Source organism: Microtus pennsylvanicus, chromosome 1 (genome assembly GCF_037038515.1).
Source record: "Microtus pennsylvanicus isolate mMicPen1 chromosome 1, mMicPen1.hap1, whole genome shotgun sequence".
NCBI classification, from domain to species: domain Eukaryota; kingdom Metazoa; phylum Chordata; class Mammalia; order Rodentia; family Cricetidae; genus Microtus; species Microtus pennsylvanicus.
Window position 1 is genome coordinate 33,644,828 of NC_134579.1, and position 21,518 is coordinate 33,666,345.

At 46.2% G+C, this 21,518-nt stretch overlaps 1 protein-coding gene across 1 annotated transcript; it reads left to right on the forward strand.

The window, feature by feature from the left end:
• The first annotated feature begins 6,780 nt into the window (after positions 1 to 6,780).
• On the forward strand, positions 6,781 to 14,745 carry Kcnj15 (potassium inwardly rectifying channel subfamily J member 15). Its single transcript, XM_075954489.1, has 2 exons — positions 6,781 to 6,855; positions 10,438 to 14,745. The coding sequence occupies exons 1-2, from the start codon at positions 6,786 to 6,788 to the stop codon at positions 11,583 to 11,585; spliced, it is 1,218 nt and encodes a 405-aa protein (XP_075810604.1). The 5' UTR covers positions 6,781 to 6,785; the 3' UTR covers positions 11,586 to 14,745.
• The last annotated feature ends 6,773 nt before the right edge of the window (positions 14,746 to 21,518 follow it).

The following is a 21,518-nucleotide window of genomic DNA, read 5'->3' on the forward strand; positions in this document are numbered from 1 at the left end:
TTCAGAGATCACATGTGACTAGGTGTTGAAGCAAACAGTTCAGACGCATCTCTGGTCCGATCATCGTTCTCCATGTTAGACTGTCGGTATGTGCTGTGCTCCCCGAGACCTGAGTGCTCCAGTTCCCATGTCACAGGCATGTGGTCAAAGCATGGACTAAGTGAGACAGAGTTGTGAAACGTTTTGACACGGGTCCTGCTCCTAAATAACTTGGTTCCAAACCAAGCAGGAGTCAGTCATTTCCTTTGTCTGGAATGCGATTCCCATTAGGATAATAACGAGCAGGAAAAGCAACAAGCAGAGGAACTCCAGCTGCAACGGCAGGTGAATCACACTGAAATCCACCAGTCACCATTCAGTCACCCAGGTCACAGCTCCATTGAGAGAGAGAGAGAAAGAGAGAGAGAGAGAGAGAGAGAGAGAGAGAGAGAGAGAGAGAGAGAGAGTATCATGAGGCCAGAAGGAAGACACCACATTTACAAGATGCTTCCTGTGTTTCTTTGCCTTCATCACTTTAAATAGAGGCTCTCCACCCAGTGAGTTCACATGGGAGATTTATTTAGCGAAATCAGTCCGAAGTGTTGTAAATTACATAAGGATGTATGGCGAGAAGGCAGCACACACTCAGTCCTTCCCGAGTCTTAAGAGGATAAGAACTAGGGGAAGTCATCTCCTTATTCCCTCCACACTTGCTGGCTTCCTCCTTGAAAGCTCCAACTGCACCCAGCTTGCAGTTTCATCAAAACACATGATATAAAATGTTTGTTTCTCCCCCAATCTGTCTGCAGAAACAAACGCTTTCCTCAACACAGTCAAGTCAAACAATCCCCAAGGCTCTGCCTTCTCCTCCTTCACCAAACAGAACGGCTAATCCATCTTCTTCCCAGCGTTTGAATTGATCTGGACAAGAGCAGCAAGCGGGACTGGGAGACAGGGAGAAACGTGTTCCCTGAGGAGAACATTTTGGAACGTTAACACAACACTCTTCGCCTTGTTGTTTTTTCCCCCAGACATAAATTTCCCTGATTCACCAATCACCTCACAACAATGCATGTCCAAGCCACGCTGTGATTAAAGGGGAGAGGATGCCTATTACCCGCGTTCTTCACATGTTGGAGCAAGCGAGACCGAGGGTGGTAAACCAAAGGAAATTTCCACTTGCTCCTAGCTGCTGCACGTCGTCCCTAGTCTATAAGAAAGCCTGCTGTTATTAGGGAAGAATGTTCAGCTGAAGTTGGTCACTCGTAACAACAGACAGATGTATAATGTTTTATTTGGGTTAGCTAGCTCTCCTGCAAATAAGGAGCCTAAAATTAAACTGTCTTTACAAAAATACACAGCAAATGATAGCTCTGACTTACTCTAGGGCTCAGATTCTTTGCCATGGAGAATGGAAAATGAGTCTGCTGAGCATGGCATCCGTTTAGACTTGTCCTTGCTGGGGAGAGAGGAGGTTGACATTCTATGGAATGAAAAAGAAATTAGAAGGCATCTGCATTGAGGAAAAAGGGAACAACTATGCAAACCACATTTAAGGATGGAAAGGGAGGGAGCTCTTTTTTTTTTAATACTTATGGAATTTGAAAGAATAATAACGGAACAAAGACATAGGAAGACAGCTCAATATTTGGCCACAGAGGCAAATGGGCTCCTGACAGGGTCCCATGGGTTGCAAAATTGGGCTTTAGTCATTGAAGGGTCATTTGTTGCTTTCCCTGTGTGTCACAGGGTAAAGGATAAATTTCTCTAAGACACCCCTGCAATCTTTTGGGAAACTGAGTTCCTTTTAAGGCTCGAGCTCCTGGGAAGCACCTCCAGAAGTTTGGGTTTTTTAGCTTAGAGGTGGGACCCACGGGAGAAGAGCAAGGTCCCAGAGGGAGGCTGATGCTGCGATTGAGGGGTGCATACACTTCAAGGCCTCCTGTGTTCATAATCCAGTGAGGTGGACAGCTAGAGACATGTCATGTTAACCAGGAGTGACCTCTGCCGATGGAGAAGCCTGGGAAGCACGATTGTGTTCCAGCCTGAAGCCAGTTAGCCGCTGGCTGAGGAGTCTTTCACACTCTTGGACCCTCTTTAGATCTGGGCAGTCTGAACCAGATCAGTATTCCCTAGACAGCTTCCAAATGTCAGACCAAGGCTGGATGTTCTGCTCAGGTATGGTATGAGTGAGTGCATGCACACCCCTCGTGGTACAGGAGCTAACACTTGGCCCCACAAGGCAGAGCCGAGGAAGGAAGTGGATGTATGCATATCTCTCACGTGATTCTGTAGCGTTCTCAGCTTGTAGCAGCCTGGCCTTAACTAACAAAACATCCAAGCTGGACTTGCTACAAATGCCTTTAACGTTACTTTGCCTTGAGTCAGACGATGCTTGGGTACCCATCCCTGGAGTCCAGCTATCTCTGCAGGTCAGGCCTCCAGAGTTCTTATTCAGTGTGGAACTGAGGGCCTCTATAGGATGGTGCTTATGTAAGCAAGAGACTTGGGGTAATTTTCAACGGAGTGTTTCCCATCCAAACCTCTCCAGCTCTTCATCATCATTGTTTATTCTCTGAGACAGTCCACTTGAGCTTCCGTGCTCTGGGCACATTTCAAGGACAGCTGCAACTTCCTTGCAGTCCCATGTGGTACTCTGAGCCCCATCAGCTTCCTGCCACTTCGCCACCATGCCTATCTTCCCCATATTCTCTGTAACTTGTGTGTAGACTCTGTTCTCCAAGTGTGACCTCAAGATTTGCAGCAATGGCACCACCTAGGAGCTTAAGCCTTTGGACCTTCTGGCTCCACACCGGCCATTCTCCTCCTTCCAGTCCCCTCCAGTGGCTAGAGGGCTCACAGACACATAGCTGAGCCTTCATCAGGAATACGGCAGTAACAGTAGTAACTGTGTTAGGCTCTACATGAGGGTCAGATACGGTGCCTATACAAGGGCTGGGAGGGCATAAGCGATGAGTCAGGGATGTCTGCTTACTCTATGACGGGGAGACCATGCAGTGTGCAGTTTCGTCACAAGTCACCAAGAAAAGGCAGGTATCACCGTGTCCCTGTGATGGTGTTGTAGTTAGGAGGCCGATGCCAAGGGTAGACAGAGCTGGTTCTCTGGACAAGACCTGCTGCCTCCTGGCTGAACGTATATGCATAAATTACTTATCTCTCCACTCTTAAGCTCCCCACTTAGGAAGTACATTGTTTTTTCTTCTGCTGGTAGAGGGAATGATGAGATAAAAATGATGTTGTTTTAAAAAGCCCCCTCCTGAAACCAAAGCTGTCAGTGGCACAGAGGTAAAGACCCTGAACATTTCGTGTCACAGAGACATCAGATCCGCAGATCAAAGGAAGTTTGGAATGGAGCAGTGGGTCTCCTATGTGCCACCTTCTGAAGATTCACCTGTGCCTTGTACCTAAGTGCTGACTTTGAAATGACCTCCATCTGAGACCAGACACACCCATCTTCCTGCAGGCGTCAGGTTAGACTGCCGTCATTTCTCTGCTCCAAATTCTCATCTTAGACCACATTTGGAGCATTTGGCGGTCCCATGAGGGCGATTTCAGACTTCTATGCCTTTCTTTGGATTCCGTATTTTTAGGCTAGCATGGAATCTGAAGTGAGGGCTTCTCTGTGCCAGTTTTCACTAGGTTTTGTCTCTGGAACCCAGACCTCCAAAACCTCCATGATTCACGCAAGCGACCTTTCTTGCCTGTTACAAGTTAGCGGCCGCTCTGAGACGGTCCAGCCCTGGGCATCTTCTTCTTCCTCCCTCTCCCCCTGAAGAGCAGCCCAGGAGCATCGCAAGACCCGGGCTCAGAAAAGTCACATGACCTCCCCGCCCAGGCAGCCCAAAGGCCTAGGTCAGGATCCTTTATGGGATCCAGCAGTGAAATGCTGGGAATAACTGGAGTCAACATCCAATCACACACAGTAACCGGATGCCACAACTCTACCTGTATAGACCACTGACCTGGGAAACCAGCTCATGAATATGCTGGTGTGCACGGACAAGGCAATGGGTGCCCTGCCCCATGCTGGTGAAGTGAAACTGGGTTGGGAACTCTGTCAGCCAGTCTTTGAAGTGAATGGCAAATGGTTTTGCAGAGGAGAGAGGGAGAGAGGAACTCGGTATAAGGCTGTAGCACAAATCTCCTGGTGTGTGTTTATGTGACCTATCACAGGGTCCAAAGGACAGTAAGCCTGGCTGGTTTTATTTTCAATTACTTTTAAACCTTTTGTGTTCAGTGAACCCCGAACAGATTCTTGTCAAGCACTTTGTCCTACTTAATATTTAAGCCTGCGTATACTTAACATGACATTTAAACTCGGCAATCTCTGGGCGTGTAGATTATCGAAACACACACACACACACACACACACAAAACTCAGTGTCAGAAGCAGTTGATATCCAAGAAAGCTTTTCAAGCAACTTTTCATATCAATAAGAAGCTACACGTCGTCACGGTTTAAGTCAGAGCCTTCACATTTCCTTAGTCCAGAAAAGCAAGGTACAGATTGAGTCAGGTTTGCTCCCCAGCACCTCCCACTCCCCTGCGAGCTATGGGATGGGGACTCTAGAGACCTGATTGAAAAGCAGGTAGTTCCCATCAAGGGAAAGATGAATCTTTCTTTTTTTTTTCTGCTGGCATACCCACCTTGTCTGTCTGCCATGTTGAGTACAACATGATGTTTTCCCAGGATGAAAACACAGGAAACTTACAATATCCAATTAGAAATGACTTTAAACTTTCAGGAAGTCCCAAAACTGTGCTAACTGGGAGGGGAAAGGGATTCTTAAATGAGTTTGTTTTTTTAGGAAAGTACTGTGTAAACAGGAGTGGGCTAGCAAAAATGATGGGTGAAAACTGTGAATGCTAAAAATATCTCTGTACTAAATTTTGGCCAGAATTATTTATTTTATAATATATATTTAGGCCAAAATATAAATAAAATATTTTTATGATTTGTGTAGATTAATTTTAGCTAGAATTATTGACACTGTGCAAATAAGTAATATGATAAGTATTTAATATAAATTGTATAACGTATTTTGCATACATTTGATAGTACATAATATACATGTACTCTATAGTCTACATGACTTACAAATACCCATAAAATAAACATAAATAATACGCTGCAATGATGATCCCAACCTGTAAGCTTTGTTGACATGAAAAACCTGGGAAACTAAATGTTACTTCCAGAGACCAACACTGTGTGTATGGTTATGGGAGTATTGCCTATCTGGAGGATTAAGAGACAGGGAATCACATGGCAATCCCTTTTTATCTTCCTACCCATATTTAGCTTGTAGAAAACTATCGATGTCTCAGCAGAAGATAAGCCATATGGATTGTAGAACCACTAAAAAAAATCAAAGGCTATGTTATTAAAACTAAAATGGGAATACTAGAAGCAGATTTCTTTTTTTCAATGCCGTGTATTTATTTAATGTGTATGTATGAGTTTATGGGCATCAGTGTGCATGCAGTACTCTTGGAGGCCAGAAGAGGGCATCCAAAGCCCTGAAACTGGAGTTACAGATGGCTGTGAGCTGCCCTGTGGGTGCAGAAAACCCAACTCAGGTCTTCTGAAACAGCAGCAAGTGCTCCTAACCACGGAACCATCTCTCCAGCACCCGAGAAGCACACAATTTGAAAGGAGGCTGCAGAAAACATATAAAGTAAATCAAGAGAATGTTGTGATGTATAAAGTCAATGAAACAAACCGCCAAACTGATGGGTACAAGGCAGGTTACTGGGCATAGAGAGCAAGGACCAAGGGGTTGCCCTCCAACCAACCAGTGGACACACTGAGATCTGTTCTGGAGGAGGCTCAGGGAGCTAGCTGGAGGGGCTATATCAACTATATAATGGCTGATCAGCAATAAGGAGACTGTGTACCTGAGTGAGGCCCATACACGGGTCTAAAGATTGATAGAAAAAGATGCATAACAAGCAAGGTGGACGGACGGAGGACGAAGGTAGTAGCCAGGTGGTAGGTGAAATGCAGATAGTTAGTAGATTAATAGGTGATCTGATAGGTACTGTGGCACAAGTTATAAGTAGATGATAGATAGTAGATAAAATCAAAATGATAGATGATTGATAACTGGTTGATAGACGACTGGCAAATCACACACCACACGCTATTTCAGAAAAGAAGAATGCAAAGCACCTTGAGTTGAGTTTACACCAGGTCACACAGAGCAGAGAGGACCGGGAATTTTGTGTATTGGAAAGAGCATGGCTGTGTCTCCCACAGCCTTTGCACCTCCTTCCTCCCCAGCACCAGCAGAGCCTTCCCCTCTAGGCTTCTGTCTTCTCTATGGTCTGCCACTCTCCAAGACAGTGTTGACAATCCTCTTTACCTCTCTCTCTGAGTCAACAGGAGCGATGCGTTTCCACCGGTGGTGGGGCTATTCTGGACTCTCTCCCTCCAGTGTGCACTGTTTACTTCCTCCGCACTTCCCCTTCCTGCCGCCTGCTCAGATCACTGTGGCCCCGGTGGGGGTGGGCTGACCCTTTCTCTCCAGCGCCTTTTGTCAATGAGCTCCCTCCAGGGGCTGGATTCATAGCAAGGCTGTGGTGGTAGCAACGGTTTCATTCTTGAAAGTTTTGGGCCATTTAGCCTGTACTGGGCACTGTGCCAGATGGCTAGGGATTCGAAGGTAAATGCCACACCTGTCGCCTTGAGGGGATCTTCAGGGGCCAGTTCTGCTGGGCGCTCTGGACCTACTTGTAAACAGCACGTGTCTGTCCCTCTTTCTTCCAGGCCATAGCAGGACCCCATGGTAGCCAGGTGGGTGAAGGGGAGCGAGGACGTGCCATTTGCCCAGCAGAAGATTCCTGACTTACAGAGTGAGTGACCAGGTAGCAGAGGAGGGTTTGGAGGGCAGAGGGTACTAGACCGGGGGCTGGGGTTGGAGGACAGAGGAGATGGGCCATCCCGAGACCCACGGCCCTCAGAAAGGGAACCATGCTCTTCTGAACTGTGCCCTTGCAGAGGTCCCAGGTCCCAAACCCTGATTGCCAGGAAGCAGGGCTCAGGCCACTGACCCCAGAACCAGGTGCTCAGGCTCACAGCCAGGGAGCGCTCACAGAAACAGGAAAGTACACTGTTCACCCCAAGCCAGGTCAGCTCCTCAGCGAGGGCACGGAACAAACAGAAGCCCCACAGTGCTACTTTCCGGGGCACAAGGCCACAGTCCCCCCCCCCAGAATGCTGTATGGCGAGCATCTCTTCCGTGTGCAGGACACTCGTGCCTCACTTGTCCTGGAAAACCTTGTTTTGGTTTTAGTGGACGGCGTGGCATGCGAGGTCACGCACCGTTTTCTTTCCTCTGTCTTTCTCCTAAGTACATCCGTCACTTGCATGTAGGCTGTGTTATCTTCCATGGGTCTCCTGTCACCGGCCTGTCCCCATTTCAGGCAGGGCAGCAGGCTCTTTCCAAGCCTCAATGGGGTTGTTTTTCCCTTCTTTTATTATGAATTAAGAAGTGTAGTCGGGGGGCACAAAAAGGAAGAAGGTACGTGCTCCCTGCGATGTCCCTGGCTTCTAAATAACAGATCCCAGGAAAGGTGAAGCAGGTTTCAAGAAGTTAAAGCTCTGAGTAGTGCAAGTTTGGCCTTTCTTTGCAATGAAATCAGAACAGTGACTTTCCAAGAAAAATTCTAATTTCAGTAAGGAATATTTAGTAAGAGACATGCCTTTCATAAGGAAACAGGAAGATTAAATGGCCCAGTGGCTCCATTTTGCATCCTGAGCAGGTGCTGGCCTCCACTGGGAGCCCTGCTTTTTCCATGAAAAGATCTGTCTGCATCCATTGTAAAACTTTTATTGATATAATGCCCCACTGCCAGAAAGATTAGCATCTGAATCACAAACCACTGCATTTTCATATATTGCTTTTCAAAGGGGGGGTTTCCCCTCCAATTCTTAAAATATCAATGAGGTAGGGTTAAAAAAAGTATTCCAGCCAGGTTGAGTTACTCTATCATTGCCAACGTTATCTTTATTTCGTGGAATGCCGGGGTCAGCTATCTCAGGCAGCAGGCAGGTGCTATAAGATGCTCTGTGTGCTCACAGTTCTCCTCCAACTGTTGAGTGTTGAGGCAGAGCAGAACCTCCCTGGGTCTGAGTGGGGAGCCCAGTGCTGCTTCTGGGTAGGTTTTTAAATTCTTATTTATTTATTTTTTTCTGTTGTTATGTTAGATACCCTACATACGTTTGTTCTTAAAATAGACTCCTCCGGCTGCTTCTATTTTGATCTAAAGAACAGGGCAGACTTGTGTATACCTAAATATCACACCTAGAATGACGTGGTGGGACGTGTCTGAGAATAGCCTGCACGAGATGTTAAGAAAGTTTAATTACTTGCTGTTAGTGGGACGTTTGTCGCTTGATAAGTTGACTTTTCCCAGCTGTCATGGGAACCAGGAGAAACTATAGATAGTAAGATATTCATTGAGGGAGGGAGGCAAATGAATTGCTCCAAAGTATGTGAGTCAAAAGGAAGGTCTAAAATTATGTATTAATATCACTTTGGCTCTGAAGATGTGCAGTAATATTCTCGATTGCTATACCAAAATTATTTTATAGGTGGTTGATCTAACATGTAAGATCAGTTCTGGATCTGGTCAATTAAGTTTTAAGTATTATCATGTCAAGTCATTAAAGCGGATTATACATAAATGCTGGTAACATTTCATAAGGCATTTGCATAACCTTTTGTGTCATCGAGAGAAAGCAATTCTGTTTTTAGAACAAGGCTTTGTTTGGATGCGCACCTGACCATCACAATTGTCATGTATGAGAAGGACATCCACAGCTCTTGGCCACGGAACACAGACACACTACCTGGAAAGGAGCAATCTCAATCGAGGAACCCGTGAGCCATTTCATTGACTGATGATTTATGTTGGAGGTTCAAGCCCACTGTGGGCAGTGCCGTCCGCTAGGCAGGACGGTGTGGGCTGTGTAAGAAAGGTAGGTAGTCAAGCAAGACGGAGGAAGCAAGCCAGTAAGGAGAGTTCCTCCATAGTCTCTGCTTCAGCTCTTGCCTTGAGTTTCTTCCCCAGCTTTCCTCATGATGGCTGTAACCCATAAGATGGCATAAATTCTTTCCTCTAAAAGTTGCTCTTGGTCAGTGTTTTATCACCAGGTAACAAAAACCAAACAGGGACGGAGTTGGTTCTGAGATGGGAGCCCACACAGGCATTAAGGACTCACTCCCACTTAAAAATGAAAGAGTTGTGGTCCAGAAAGGATGAAGGTTTGTGCTGAGCCACACAGCTAATCGGCTGCAGAGGCATCTTTCAGTCATGTCAGCTCTCCCCCAAAGCCTCAAGCCCTTCCTCCGCTGCCCTCATGTTGGCACGAGCCAGCTAGGGTGGCCTTCACAGTTCCACTTCCTTAGGCATCTCCACACTCATCTTTCCTTCTGCCTCCAGAGTTCTCTATCTGTAGGTCTGAGCTACTGAGGGTCGAAGATACTGGGCACGGCTGCACCTGCGCTGGGCACATGCTGACATTGTTCTTGTGGTCATTCCCCAGCAGACAGTGCGGTAGCTACTTCTCTGTCTGTTATATTCATCCTGTTAAGTTTTCTAAATTGTCTAGACAAGGTTTGAAGTACTGAGATCCCATGCACATAACTTGTTGCTTACCTAGAGGAGTCATGATCACTCAAGAGTTTTGTATGCATGGGGTGGGGACAGAAACAGGACCCCTGGAAACTGTTTTAGCTTTGCTTCCTGGTGCTATGTTAGAATACCCCGACAAAAGCAACTTAGCTGGGCTCCCAAGACACAGTTCAGCAGTTAAGACAGCTTATCGCTCTTGCAGAGGACTGGAGTTCATTCCCGGCATCCAAGAGAGGCATCACAATCACTCTTCAGGCTTCTGACCTCAGTAGACACAACCTCCCACCACACTTATACAAGCAAGTGGAGAAAGCGTTTATTTTAGCTCAAAATTCCAGATTACAGTTCATAATGGAAGGGAAGTAACAAAGACAGGAGTTTGGTACAGTTGGAGACATCACATCCACACTGGAGAGAGAGAGCAAGGATGGCAGAGTTGCTTAGCCCACTTTCTCTACTCTCCTATACTTCAGGACGCACTTCCAAGTAATGGTGCCACTTAGAGTGGGTGGTTCTTCCCACCACAATTAAGACATACCCAGAGGCCAACTGGACCCAGACAATCCCTCATTGAGACTCTCTTCCATGTGATTTCAGATTGTGTTGAACTGACACTTAAAGCCTACACAGATACCAAGGGACCTCTTAGCACCCAAACCTTATTCCACATGGTAACAAAATGCAGTTATTGCACGTGGTAAAAGGTCGCAGCCAAAATGTAACAATCGGATTCTGCTAGTACCTTTTTTACTTTCTGGAAGTAAAACATGGTAAGACACATCTTTGTTATTTCTTTAGGTGGTTCGAGGAGCCTGAAAATGGATGCCATCCACATTGGCATGTCCAGTGCCCCCCTGGTGAAGCACGCCAATGGAGTTGGACTCAAGGCCCACAGACCTCGAGTCATGTCCAAGAGTGGACACAGCAATGTGAGAATTGACAAAGTAGATGGCATCTATCTGCTCTACCTTCAGGACTTGTGGACAACGGTCATCGACATGAAGTGGCGGTACAAACTCACCCTGTTTGCGGCCACATTTGTGATGACCTGGTTTCTCTTTGGAGTGGTCTACTACGCCATAGCGTTCCTTCACGGTGACTTGGAACTCGGGGACCCTAATTCTAACCACACGCCCTGCATTATGAAGGTGGATTCTCTCACGGGAGCATTCCTCTTTTCCCTGGAATCCCAGACAACCATTGGCTACGGGGTCCGTTCCATCACGGAGGAGTGTCCTCACGCCATTTTCCTCTTGGTTGCCCAACTGGTCATCACTACACTGATTGAGATCTTCATTACGGGGACCTTCCTGGCCAAGATCGCAAGACCCAAGAAGCGAGCTGAGACCATCAAGTTTAGCCACTGCGCTGTCATCAGTAAGCAGAACGGGAAGCTGTGCCTGGTCATCCAGGTGGCCAACATGAGGAAGAGCCTCCTGATTCAGTGTCAGCTCTCGGGGAAACTCCTGCAGACGCACGTCACCAAGGAGGGAGAGCGCATCCTCCTCAACCAGGCCACCGTCAAATTCCACGTGGACTCCTCTTCTGAGAGCCCCTTTCTCATTCTGCCCATGACCTTCTACCACGTGTTGGACGAGACAAGCCCCCTGCGGGACCTCACCCCGCAGAACCTAAAGGAGAAGGAGTTTGAACTGGTGGTCCTTCTCAATGCCACTGTGGAGTCCACCAGCGCCGTCTGCCAGAGTCGAACATCTTACATCCCGGAGGAGATCTACTGGGGATTTGAGTTTGTGCCTGTGGTTTCTCTCTCCAAAAATGGAAAGTACGTGGCTGACTTCAGCCAGTTTGAGCAGATCCGGAAGAGCCCGGATTGTACCTTCTACTGTGCGGATTCTGAGAAACAGAAGCTGGAAGAGCAGTACAGACAGGAGGACCAGAGGGAGCGAGAGCTGAGGAGCCTCCTGCTACAGCAGAGCAATGTCTGACCCCGGCTGGCCTCTGGGGCCCCCCCAGAGCTGCCTCCTCACCAGGGCTCCTCTCAAAAACCAACGGCTGCTGTGAACATGGGCCAGGACCTGATATCAAACCACAAAGATATTCATGGCCCAGCTTTCTCTTTGTTCTGGTGGCTGAACAAACCTCTCTGCATATAAAAAGATTTCTTCAGAGTGCCTGGTCAGGACTAAACACTCAAATTCAGATTTTTGCCCCCCTAAAATAGAGGGAATTCCTGTTTGGGTGACAGACATGTAGCCATGTTGACAGAATGAAATGTATGTTTGTAGAAGAACATCATCTTATAATCTGAAGTATTTATTAATCCACCTATCAAGGGCATCGTCAGTAGGTGAGGTCTAAGGTGGGATTCACTATTTGCTTGTATCACTGCCTGAGAACCTGCTCCTTCTCGTGTTTAAGTATGTATGTTGTATTTGCAGTGACGGCTACCTGGTAATGACCAAAAAGTGTTGGGAAAGCAGGGACTTCAAGCTTGAAAAATACATTCATTTCATTTTGACATTTTCCAGTGGACTTAACTGTGTGGTGTGAAAGTAACCAAACCAGGATCTAAGAGTTCTGCAATATATCTGTATCTTGATTCTATCATCCCCGTTACTCTTGGGGGAAGCATGCACCAGCCTCTTTTTGCCTTCAAGACAAGCCAAACAGTACCATTTCAGGACATGCTGGCAACATACACAATCAGGTTTCAGCCAGGCTTACAGAACCATCAGTATTATAAGCTCTGCTTCGAGCAATGTGGTCAACGTCATTTTTCTAGATCCATATGAAAAAAAATGACTGTGTGGGTTCTGTGTCCTTATGACCGCCAGATCCGCCCTCCTGTCGAGGTTGTTGTCAGTATCTCTCAGACATTTCAGTGTTTTCCTGTGTGCATACCTTGACCACAAAGAAATTACACAAAATCACCGATGTCTTAAGAATGAAACAGCTCCCCCGAGGGCTGTGATTGTCACAGCCATGATAAGTATGTGGCTTGATCATTATAGTCCCCACAAAAGAAAACTGAAGCTGTGTCATAATACAGGATGTCTGCATAGATCCTGCAGCTCCTGAGGCCGGGTGATAACAGGAAGAAGGGGAGAGGAGGGAGAGGTGTTTGTAAGCAAGGGGACCCCTCAGGCAAGAGCCTAAACACACCTCCTACAACTCAGCCTTACAAGGGGGACATTTTACCTCTAAAAATACTAGAGTTTAATGCCTGTATTTTAGGGGAGAGAGAATAAGTGGCCAGGAATGGGTAAATATGTAAAACAGTGTGTGCTCCTTTTATTCAAATCAGAGCAAACTGTAAATTCTCTCAAGTGCCATGCAACCATGAATGTGCAGGCAACACACACACACATGCACCTACATACACATGCGCACACATACACACACACACCTCATACAAAATGTATACGTATGCCCTGACTCTGCAAACACAATCTCAAGCCTCTGGCATCAGATGCCACACGTAAGAAAGTCCACCTGCATTGCCTTCATGTTTATTTGATCTTATAAGAAGATGAACACTTTGACTCCGAGAAGTTGGGGAGAATTAACTGGATCCAGCTGCTGGTGTGAGCTGCTGCACACCCAGCCATATCTTCATGTGGCCACATTTGCAAGTGTTCTTCCTTTGAACAACAACAACAAAATGTGAAAGTCAAATCTCTGAATTGGAACTGAGTTAGTGTAGCGAGAGTCAGAGACTCATTGAGGAAGAGTTTGCAGAATAATTTCTATTAATAAAGGGAGGATTTAGGGCAGGAGAAATGGCCCAGTGGTGAGGGCATGCGGTCACCCGTTCAAATCCTCTGCACCCATCTAAAGAGCCATGGAAGATTGCATATGCCGGTAACCCCAGTGCTGTGGGGAGCTGAAATAGGAACACAGCTGCAGCTTCCTGGCTGCCAGATGAGCTCCAGGCTCAGTTAATATAAGACCCCCATCTCAGGGGAATAAGGCAGAATTGATGGAAGAGGACAGGTACCTACTCCTCTGGACTCCAGGCATACACACATGCATGCGTGCACACACATATACATATGTGCATGAACACACATGCACACAAGTAAATACACAGGAATATTTTTTCTGTTCTTGATTTCATGGCAGACTTAGGTTACCACTCTTCAAAAACTGTTAGCCATTTGCCTCTAGCCACTGATCCTGTGTATTCATGTTGTATATAATAGTAGAATCAATAGGAAAAACCATGCCACAGGGTTGTTTGTGTGTCTTTTCTATTGCATTATGAAATTGCTCACACATCCACCTTGGTGCCCTCTGAATCCGACTGATACCAACAACTCAGTAACTAGACCTGCTTCTGTTGTAGACGGTACAGTGAGGATGTCTCAGACTCAAAATCATCTTTGCCAGCCAAATTTGGAATATCTGATTATTTGATTTATTTTCAATACACAGAAGTATACACAGTGCCTTCAAAACCAATGTATGGGCCAGGTGTGCTGGTACATGCCTGTAACCCCAGTGCGTGGGAGGCGGAGGCACAAGGATCAGGAGTTCAAGGCCAGCCTTGAGGACATATCGCCTGCACTATGTCAACTCCTCTATTAAAAAGTACAATAAATCATATTGCAACATAATATTTACTAAATAGTTCTCTGGCTGACTGGTTTGAAACTCAACAGTCTGCAGAGTCACTTAGCCGTGATCACTTTGAATGGCACACTCTCGTGTTCTCGTGGTGATATGCTAACAGAGGAGTTAAGTAGTGTAAAGTTACTAGGCGTGATCTAGGCAGGCTTCAGGTGGAAACAGATTCATAAGCGTCATCAAAACCATGGAGTGTTTAACCTAAGACAAGCTTTGTGATTTCCAAAAACACAGTGTATCCGCCTTCTCGGTGGCTGCTCAAAACGTGCTTCACCGTGGAGACCACGGGGCCAGCAGAAGTAGATCCATGGACACCAAAGCCATTTCTTCTGCCTTGCTGCCCGGGACCCCAGACACCAAAAAGAGCTGCAACCTCTGACTTGCACAATGAGCCACCTTGGGCTGGGGGTGCGAACTAAACACTGTTGCTCTTTTTTTCTTTTTATTCATGGGGAAAATTAACAGTGCAGTTTTTGAATATCTACAATTAATGCATAATGGTAAGAAAAGATAATAATATTCATTTAGTGGACCAAATATTTAGATAAATGTAAACACCCATTTTGTTTGATCTTTATTTGAATTAAATTTCTACTTTGAATTGGTTGTGGTTTTGACATCACTGAAATTAAAATTCAGTTTTATATATATTTAAGTGGCCGTTTCCTCCGGTGTGGAGAGGCCTTTCTACACACACAGTTCTCTCTCACTTAGATCATTGTAACACATGGGAAAAGAACATGACAGGCTGGAAAGAAAGGAACTTGGGGGAGAAAGCAGATGGAAATTGATTGTGTGGGGGTGGAGGGAGGGAGTGGAGGGTGTGGAGGGTGTGGAGGGTGTTTGGGGGTAAACCTGGCTTCTTAGCACGCTCACCACAGACTCATTGTAGGTGTTGATTCTGTGCCTGGTGGCCATGGGCTATGATGGATATACCACCATGCACTGATATCTTTCTTCCTAGAGTTTCTTTGCCCATACACTGTTTGAAAGAGTCATTTCAGATGAAGGCTAGCTTACTCTAGTTTTCCCTGATGAGATTTTTAAAACTAAATCTATTCTACCTGAGTCTTGATTTCTACTTCCTATGTTGCACACTGTTAAGGCAGCATTGGGTTATGGGACTGTGGTCTGCTAGGAGGCTAGGAGGTCCCTCTAAGCCTTCCCCTTTTAGGTCTAGCACTTCTGATTTCACTTCTGAGGGTCACCTATACACTCTGCCCATGTGACCACCATGTTGCCATTAATCCATGTTGCTTGCCCACTGATCTTCAGGTTTGTGACTGGCAATAAGTGGTCACCTGCTTCAGAAAATGACACCTGAGCAGCTCTGCAATCTCCAGAGTGCAAATCAGCAGCAAAATGAAGGAAGCCAGAACTTGGATGGGGTTTTAAAGGATAAAGGATTGGCCTGGCTTCTTGAGCAGCTGCTGTCAGTCAGTCTCATATATAATCAAACGGCCTAGTCAACCTTTAAAACATCCTCAAATTTAGGGGCTGGAGAGATGGCTCAGCAGTCAAGAGACCTTGCTGCTCTTGCAGAGGACCCATGTTTGGTTCCCAGCTCTCACACGACATCCCCCAACCACCTGGAACTCCAGCTCCCTGAGATGTGATACCCTCTTCTGGACTCTATGGACACCCGCCTTAGAGTGCATGTAATTCCCTACCTTGTGCACACATACACATAGACACATAATTTTAAAATAATAAAATCAAATTTTAAAAATCTTTAGGTGTAACTGGAAGTCTCTACCCTCCCCATCAAGCCTGTGGAGAGCCTTTACACAACCCCGATCTAGGCCCATTTCTAGAAAGGGCATAAATGCATGTCCCTTTCTCTGAAGTTAGTGTGTTCACATTGCCAACACCACAGCAGCGGGTCATCCAAACGCATGTTTCCCTGACCAGTACAGTCAGCAAAGCACATTTCAATGGAGTGTGGAGCCATTTGTGACTCTGCTAGCCAGTGCGGAGCCTGCTTAGCTGGGAGGAGCCATTTCTGGTTATAGCCCTAAGTCACGAGTGCCAGCCCTCCCTGTCACAGCTGTGGAGAAAGCAGACTCCGGGCTCCAGAGCAGACCTCAGCTTCTGGGCCTGTGCTCTTCACCATCACATGAGGGGCAGATCTACAGAGTCAGCCTTCGTCTATGCATGAAACTAATGTCAAGCAAAACACTTTTATTTGTATGGTAAACAAAAAAAATCATTAAAATCTTGAAAAATGGGGTTATCTTAAAATCATGTAATCAAATTCCCTGTGTTTAACCACTTACTATATATGATAGAGCCCTTAACTATCATTGAATTTTGATTCTTGTTCAAATTTTATTTAATAACCTTATTTCCCCATGCCCAGTGACATCTATCTTGGTTCCCCCAAAATGTACAAGTAAGTAAAAGCTAGAACACACTTGAAGTCAGTTTCCAAGGGAACAACAATTGATATCGGTGCACATTGTCCCTAACAAGCTAAAACTCAGAAGCTACCGTCTATGAACGAAAAGTTTCTACAAAAAAGTCTACATCACCTCTTAGCTTATTAATACTACAAAAAGTAGCTACATATGTATTTAATACTGTGGAAAGTAAAGAGACGAGCCCAGAGGCTATGGTGTTTCCAGCAGAGTAAAACTCCATTCTCCTTTCTGCTGTCACGGCTGAGGAGTGAGGATGTTGAACTGAACCGAACTCTCACAGGAAGCCTGACTGCGTGGGAGCTTTTTACAAAAACAAGCCCTCAGATGACAAAAGGAAGCCCTGTGTGTGTGCAGACAGAGCATTAAATAGCAGTCAGGAGAGGGAGGCAGGATGATAGCCAGCCAGGTCTATTTCTGAAGGGTTATTTCTGTAGGCTGTTGAGGAAGCCTCAAGACTTCAGCACACAGAATCTACAGTTCCAAAGGGTGCACTCCAGGAAACTGCTTAATAAAATTCACACGGAGGTAATGGGGACCCAATCCCAAAGAACAGTCTGATTTAGGAGCCATCAGGGGACGACTTAGGACAACTGGCAGTGTATTGTCTCTCAAATCCTGACACCCCAGTTCTTGTTATCATGTGACCTCTGCATTGTGATATCAAGATGAACGACCCCACTTTTCCCCAATTCACAACTACTCTGACACTAGCATTTACTGTATCAGGATAGCAATGCGTGTTTCTCAAAGTTGGAGCATGGTTTGGTGCATGACGGAAATACCACGCTGACTGAAATATGCGTGCACGTCAGTCCTGAGCCCAACCACAAACGAATGGACAAGTCTAAATATGTCCTCCACACTCGATGAACCTGTTTCTCTGTTTGTCACACTAACTCACTATAGCATGTGTATCCACAAGCAGCCTGCTTCTGTCCTTGTTACCATGGGAACCACTGCTACTCGGGAAAGCCGGATGCTATCCGTGTTTGGTTTTCATTCACCCGATCTTAGTGGTGTGATGCTGATGCTGGCTCAAATGGAGAGAGTTCTATTTTGTGCTCAGATATATCAGAAATCATCTCACATGGAACAGCCTTTCCTAGGAACAATAGTCACAGAAGGGAGGACGTGACCAGGTACTAAAGACTATTTAAGGCAGCGCTGTTGGTGGTGCGTGCGTATGCTCAGAACCAAGGTCTTGTGCATACTAATTTTTTTTCTGCCATTGAGCTCTTTCACAGACCTTGTTGTTTGTTGCAGACAAGGTCTTGCTGAGTTGCCCAGAGAGCACCCTCGCTTGCCAGTCTTCCTGCGAAGTCTCCCTAGTGGTTGGTTTTCCAAAAGTGTCCCACCCCCTGTGGAAGGTGCTATTATGAGTCTGAAGGAATGTGTTTGTTGTCATTCTAATCCTAGAACAGAAAGTGAAATTCCAATCCCGGCCTCACCTCTTTCTTCTAATTCCTTTCGATCTCTCCCCCTAGGATCAGAGATCCACCCAGTCGCTCTGTCAGGGCCTCCTTTCATCTCTAAGTCCCTTACTCAAATCCTTAACATTCCACAGCTCTTTGATAGGCTCAGAGAAAGACACTTCTTGACAGATGTCTTCGAGGCTTGGATACGGTTGTGACTGTGAATCAACACACCTATTTAGAATCCACGCCGCAGAGGTACGTGTCCCTTAGACAGCTGCTAGCAGTCTCCCATGGAAACTAGGCACACACACAACATAGAGACTGTGAGTCCCAGCCAGGAGGCTTCCCAATGGCAGCTGAGCTTGTCTAATGTGACTTCCCAGTGCTGATGAGGCCTCGAGGTTGGTGTGAATATTTGACTTTTGGAAAGAAATACGCCTGGGCAGACGGTAGGTTAACCCTGAGGACAGTAGGTTAAACCTGGAGTGGGACAGAGCCTGTTTCACGAACACGCAGGGCCACGAGGCTAGGCTGTGAGCTTGAATTTTCAGCAAATTTCTCACTCTGTTTCCAACTCCACTATTTCACTGGGACATGTCACCTGAGAACTGAGCTGTCCTCGCTCACGAGGTGCAGCAGTATCGCCTTTATACAGCCCTTCCTGGGGACAGTGCACATGGACTCTGGATGTGAAGTCCTGACTCTAGAGTGGCAATGTGGAAGCTCCATGTTCTCCTCTGAGAAAGCCCTGGTTTCATTCACCTGACGGCAGCCTTAAAACTCTGACTCAAAGGCTGGAAAAATGACCCAGGACAAAGTGCTTGCCGCACCACTGTGGTAATCCCAGCCCCGTTCCTCAAATTCGCACAAAGGCATAAGGAGGGAACCCACAGAGTTGTCCTTTGTGTGTGCAGGAGTGCTCCACACATAGCATCTGCATGTCCTCATACATATAGCACATGCACATGCATACGCGCGTACGCACACACACACACTCAATAATAATAATTAGCAAAATAAAAATCACAAAGAGGTTGAATTGCTAAAGTCCACACTTTCCCAGAACCACTTGCCCTGTGAAATCTGTTCTTTTTGTGGCTTTGGCTACTCCTTTACTCGAGTTTGGCAGTGTGCTAATACTTTTACATTCTTCTAAAAATTTATATTTAAATGATTCTGTGTGTGTTTCTGGGTGGGTGGGCATGCAGGCCCCCTCGGAGGCCAGAGGTGTTGGATTCAATGGAGCTGAAGATACAGATAGTTATGAGCCACGTGATTTGAGGGCTGGGCACAAAACTGGATTCTTCTGAAAGCAGCAAGTGCTCTTAACCACTGAGTCATCTATCCAGCTCCCAAATTATAAACTCCTATAGCCCCAAGTGTGTCAGGGAACTGCAGGCATCTCATATCCTGTGCAGGAGGTAGGACAGGTCTAACTGCACATTGTAAAAGACCCTGGAGATCCACTCATCCAGAGTAATCTAGAAAACCCAGAGCAGCCATTTGAGTCTTGCTCTCCTCACCTATGCTCCTGATTTCTGTGTTTGTCATATACTTCTACTTGTGGGGCAAATTTCCACACGAGGTGGGTCAGACTCCAGGCAAATGTACTAACAGAATAGATTACCTAGGGATGCATGAGATCGGAAGCTGGGTGGAGTCCTTGGAGGTCTTCTATTCGTCGAGGGATGTGTTATTCAGGAACTGAGGACGTGGGTTAAGGATCCAGATGTAGAGACGACACAGGGATCATTTAAAAAGCAGACAGGAAGGAAGGTCTGGGGAGCTAGTTCAGTGGGTGAGTTACCCACTAGGTAAGTGGGCAGTCATGAGGTTCTGAGTTCAGAATGCTGGCACCCACATGAAGGGCTGGATGTGGCCAATGCCAGGCGAACAAAGGCAGGTGGACCTCAGGAGGCCCAGCCTGTCGAGCTAATCAGTAATTCCAGGTTCAGTGAGAGAGACTGTTCTCCAAACCCAAAGAGAACAGCTGAGGGATGCATACGTGTCAATCTCTGGACCCCATAGGCATGCACACACATCCACAACCATACAGCATACAAGCAAACCAAACAATAAGCACACAGTAGTGTGGATGCCAGTCACCAAGACCAAAAGAGAATACCCAACTCTGATGTCCACCTTAGCATGGACAGAAGATTGCCCAAAGACAAGACATGGGGAGACCAGAGTTAAGTAACAGCAGAAGAAAGGTCATGGTACATAGGCAGAGTTTTACGTTGGGACCAGAGGCTCCCAAATAACCACATAGAGACTTATTAATGATAAATGTTCGACTGATAGCTTAGGCTTGTTACTAACTCACTCTGACAACTTAAATCCACCCATACTTCTTACCTATTACTACCACGGGGCTCAGTACTGTTTTTAGCACAGCAAGTTCACCTCCTGCTTCCTCTGCTCCTTTGGCAACTCCACCTTTTCCATCACCACTCTCTCTTTTCCCCTACCTGCAAGTCCTACCCAACCGTTTCCTGCCTAGCTATTGACCATTAGCTCTTTATCAAAGCCATCATTCCTCCTGTCCCATTCAAAGGCACATCTGAATGACCTAAAAGCTTCTCAACAAGTCCTACTATGTTGGGACTTGACCATCTCCCAATAGCACTAAACAGAGAATAAATCCTTTAATACATGTGCCTTTGTGGGACATTCAAGAATCACACTGTAGTGACTTGATGAAAGGTGGGACGGACAAGAGAGTAGCATAGTAAAGCACATACTAACTGGTGAAGGCCAAGAGAATGAAGCTCCAGAGCACAGGTTTAGACACAGTGCTTCCAAACCAAGAGAGTCAGCAAAGAATGAAGGAACTCAAAATTTCTATTGCTGGGCAACACAAAACGAAGGCTGAACCTTCGATAGCAAGAGGTGGGCCAAGACAGGAGTGAGAAGTAGCTGGGGAAGAGCTGAATTCGGTAAGGCTCTGGGATGTGCTAACTGGAAGGAGGTTTGCAGAGAGCTGAACCAGAGGAGGGTAGGCTGAGACCCACCTAAGACAGTGTTTGGTCACCTGCACTGCTATAATTTAAGCTGAGAATGTTCATCAAAGACCCATGTGTCGAAAGCTTAGTTCACAGCCTGATATTATTTTGGGGGAGAAAACATAGACAGTGGATTATAGAGGAAGAAAGAGTATGGACGCAAACACATGACAGAGATACTGGGACTCAGGCTACTTCCTCCTCATCTTTTGCTTCCAAGATGCCACTGAGTGAGTGGCTTCCTTTACCACTTACTCCCGTTCATGATGCGCTGTGCCATCACAGACCCAAAGTAACACAGACAATCAAGTAGGGGCTGAAACCTCTACATACGTGAGTCCAATCCAACCTTTCTACCTGTTGAGTTGATCATCTTTGATTCTTTGGAAATTCACTAAGGTAAGTGCCTAATGGGGATAAATGAAAGGTTGGGAATGAAGAGCTCTGCCTCT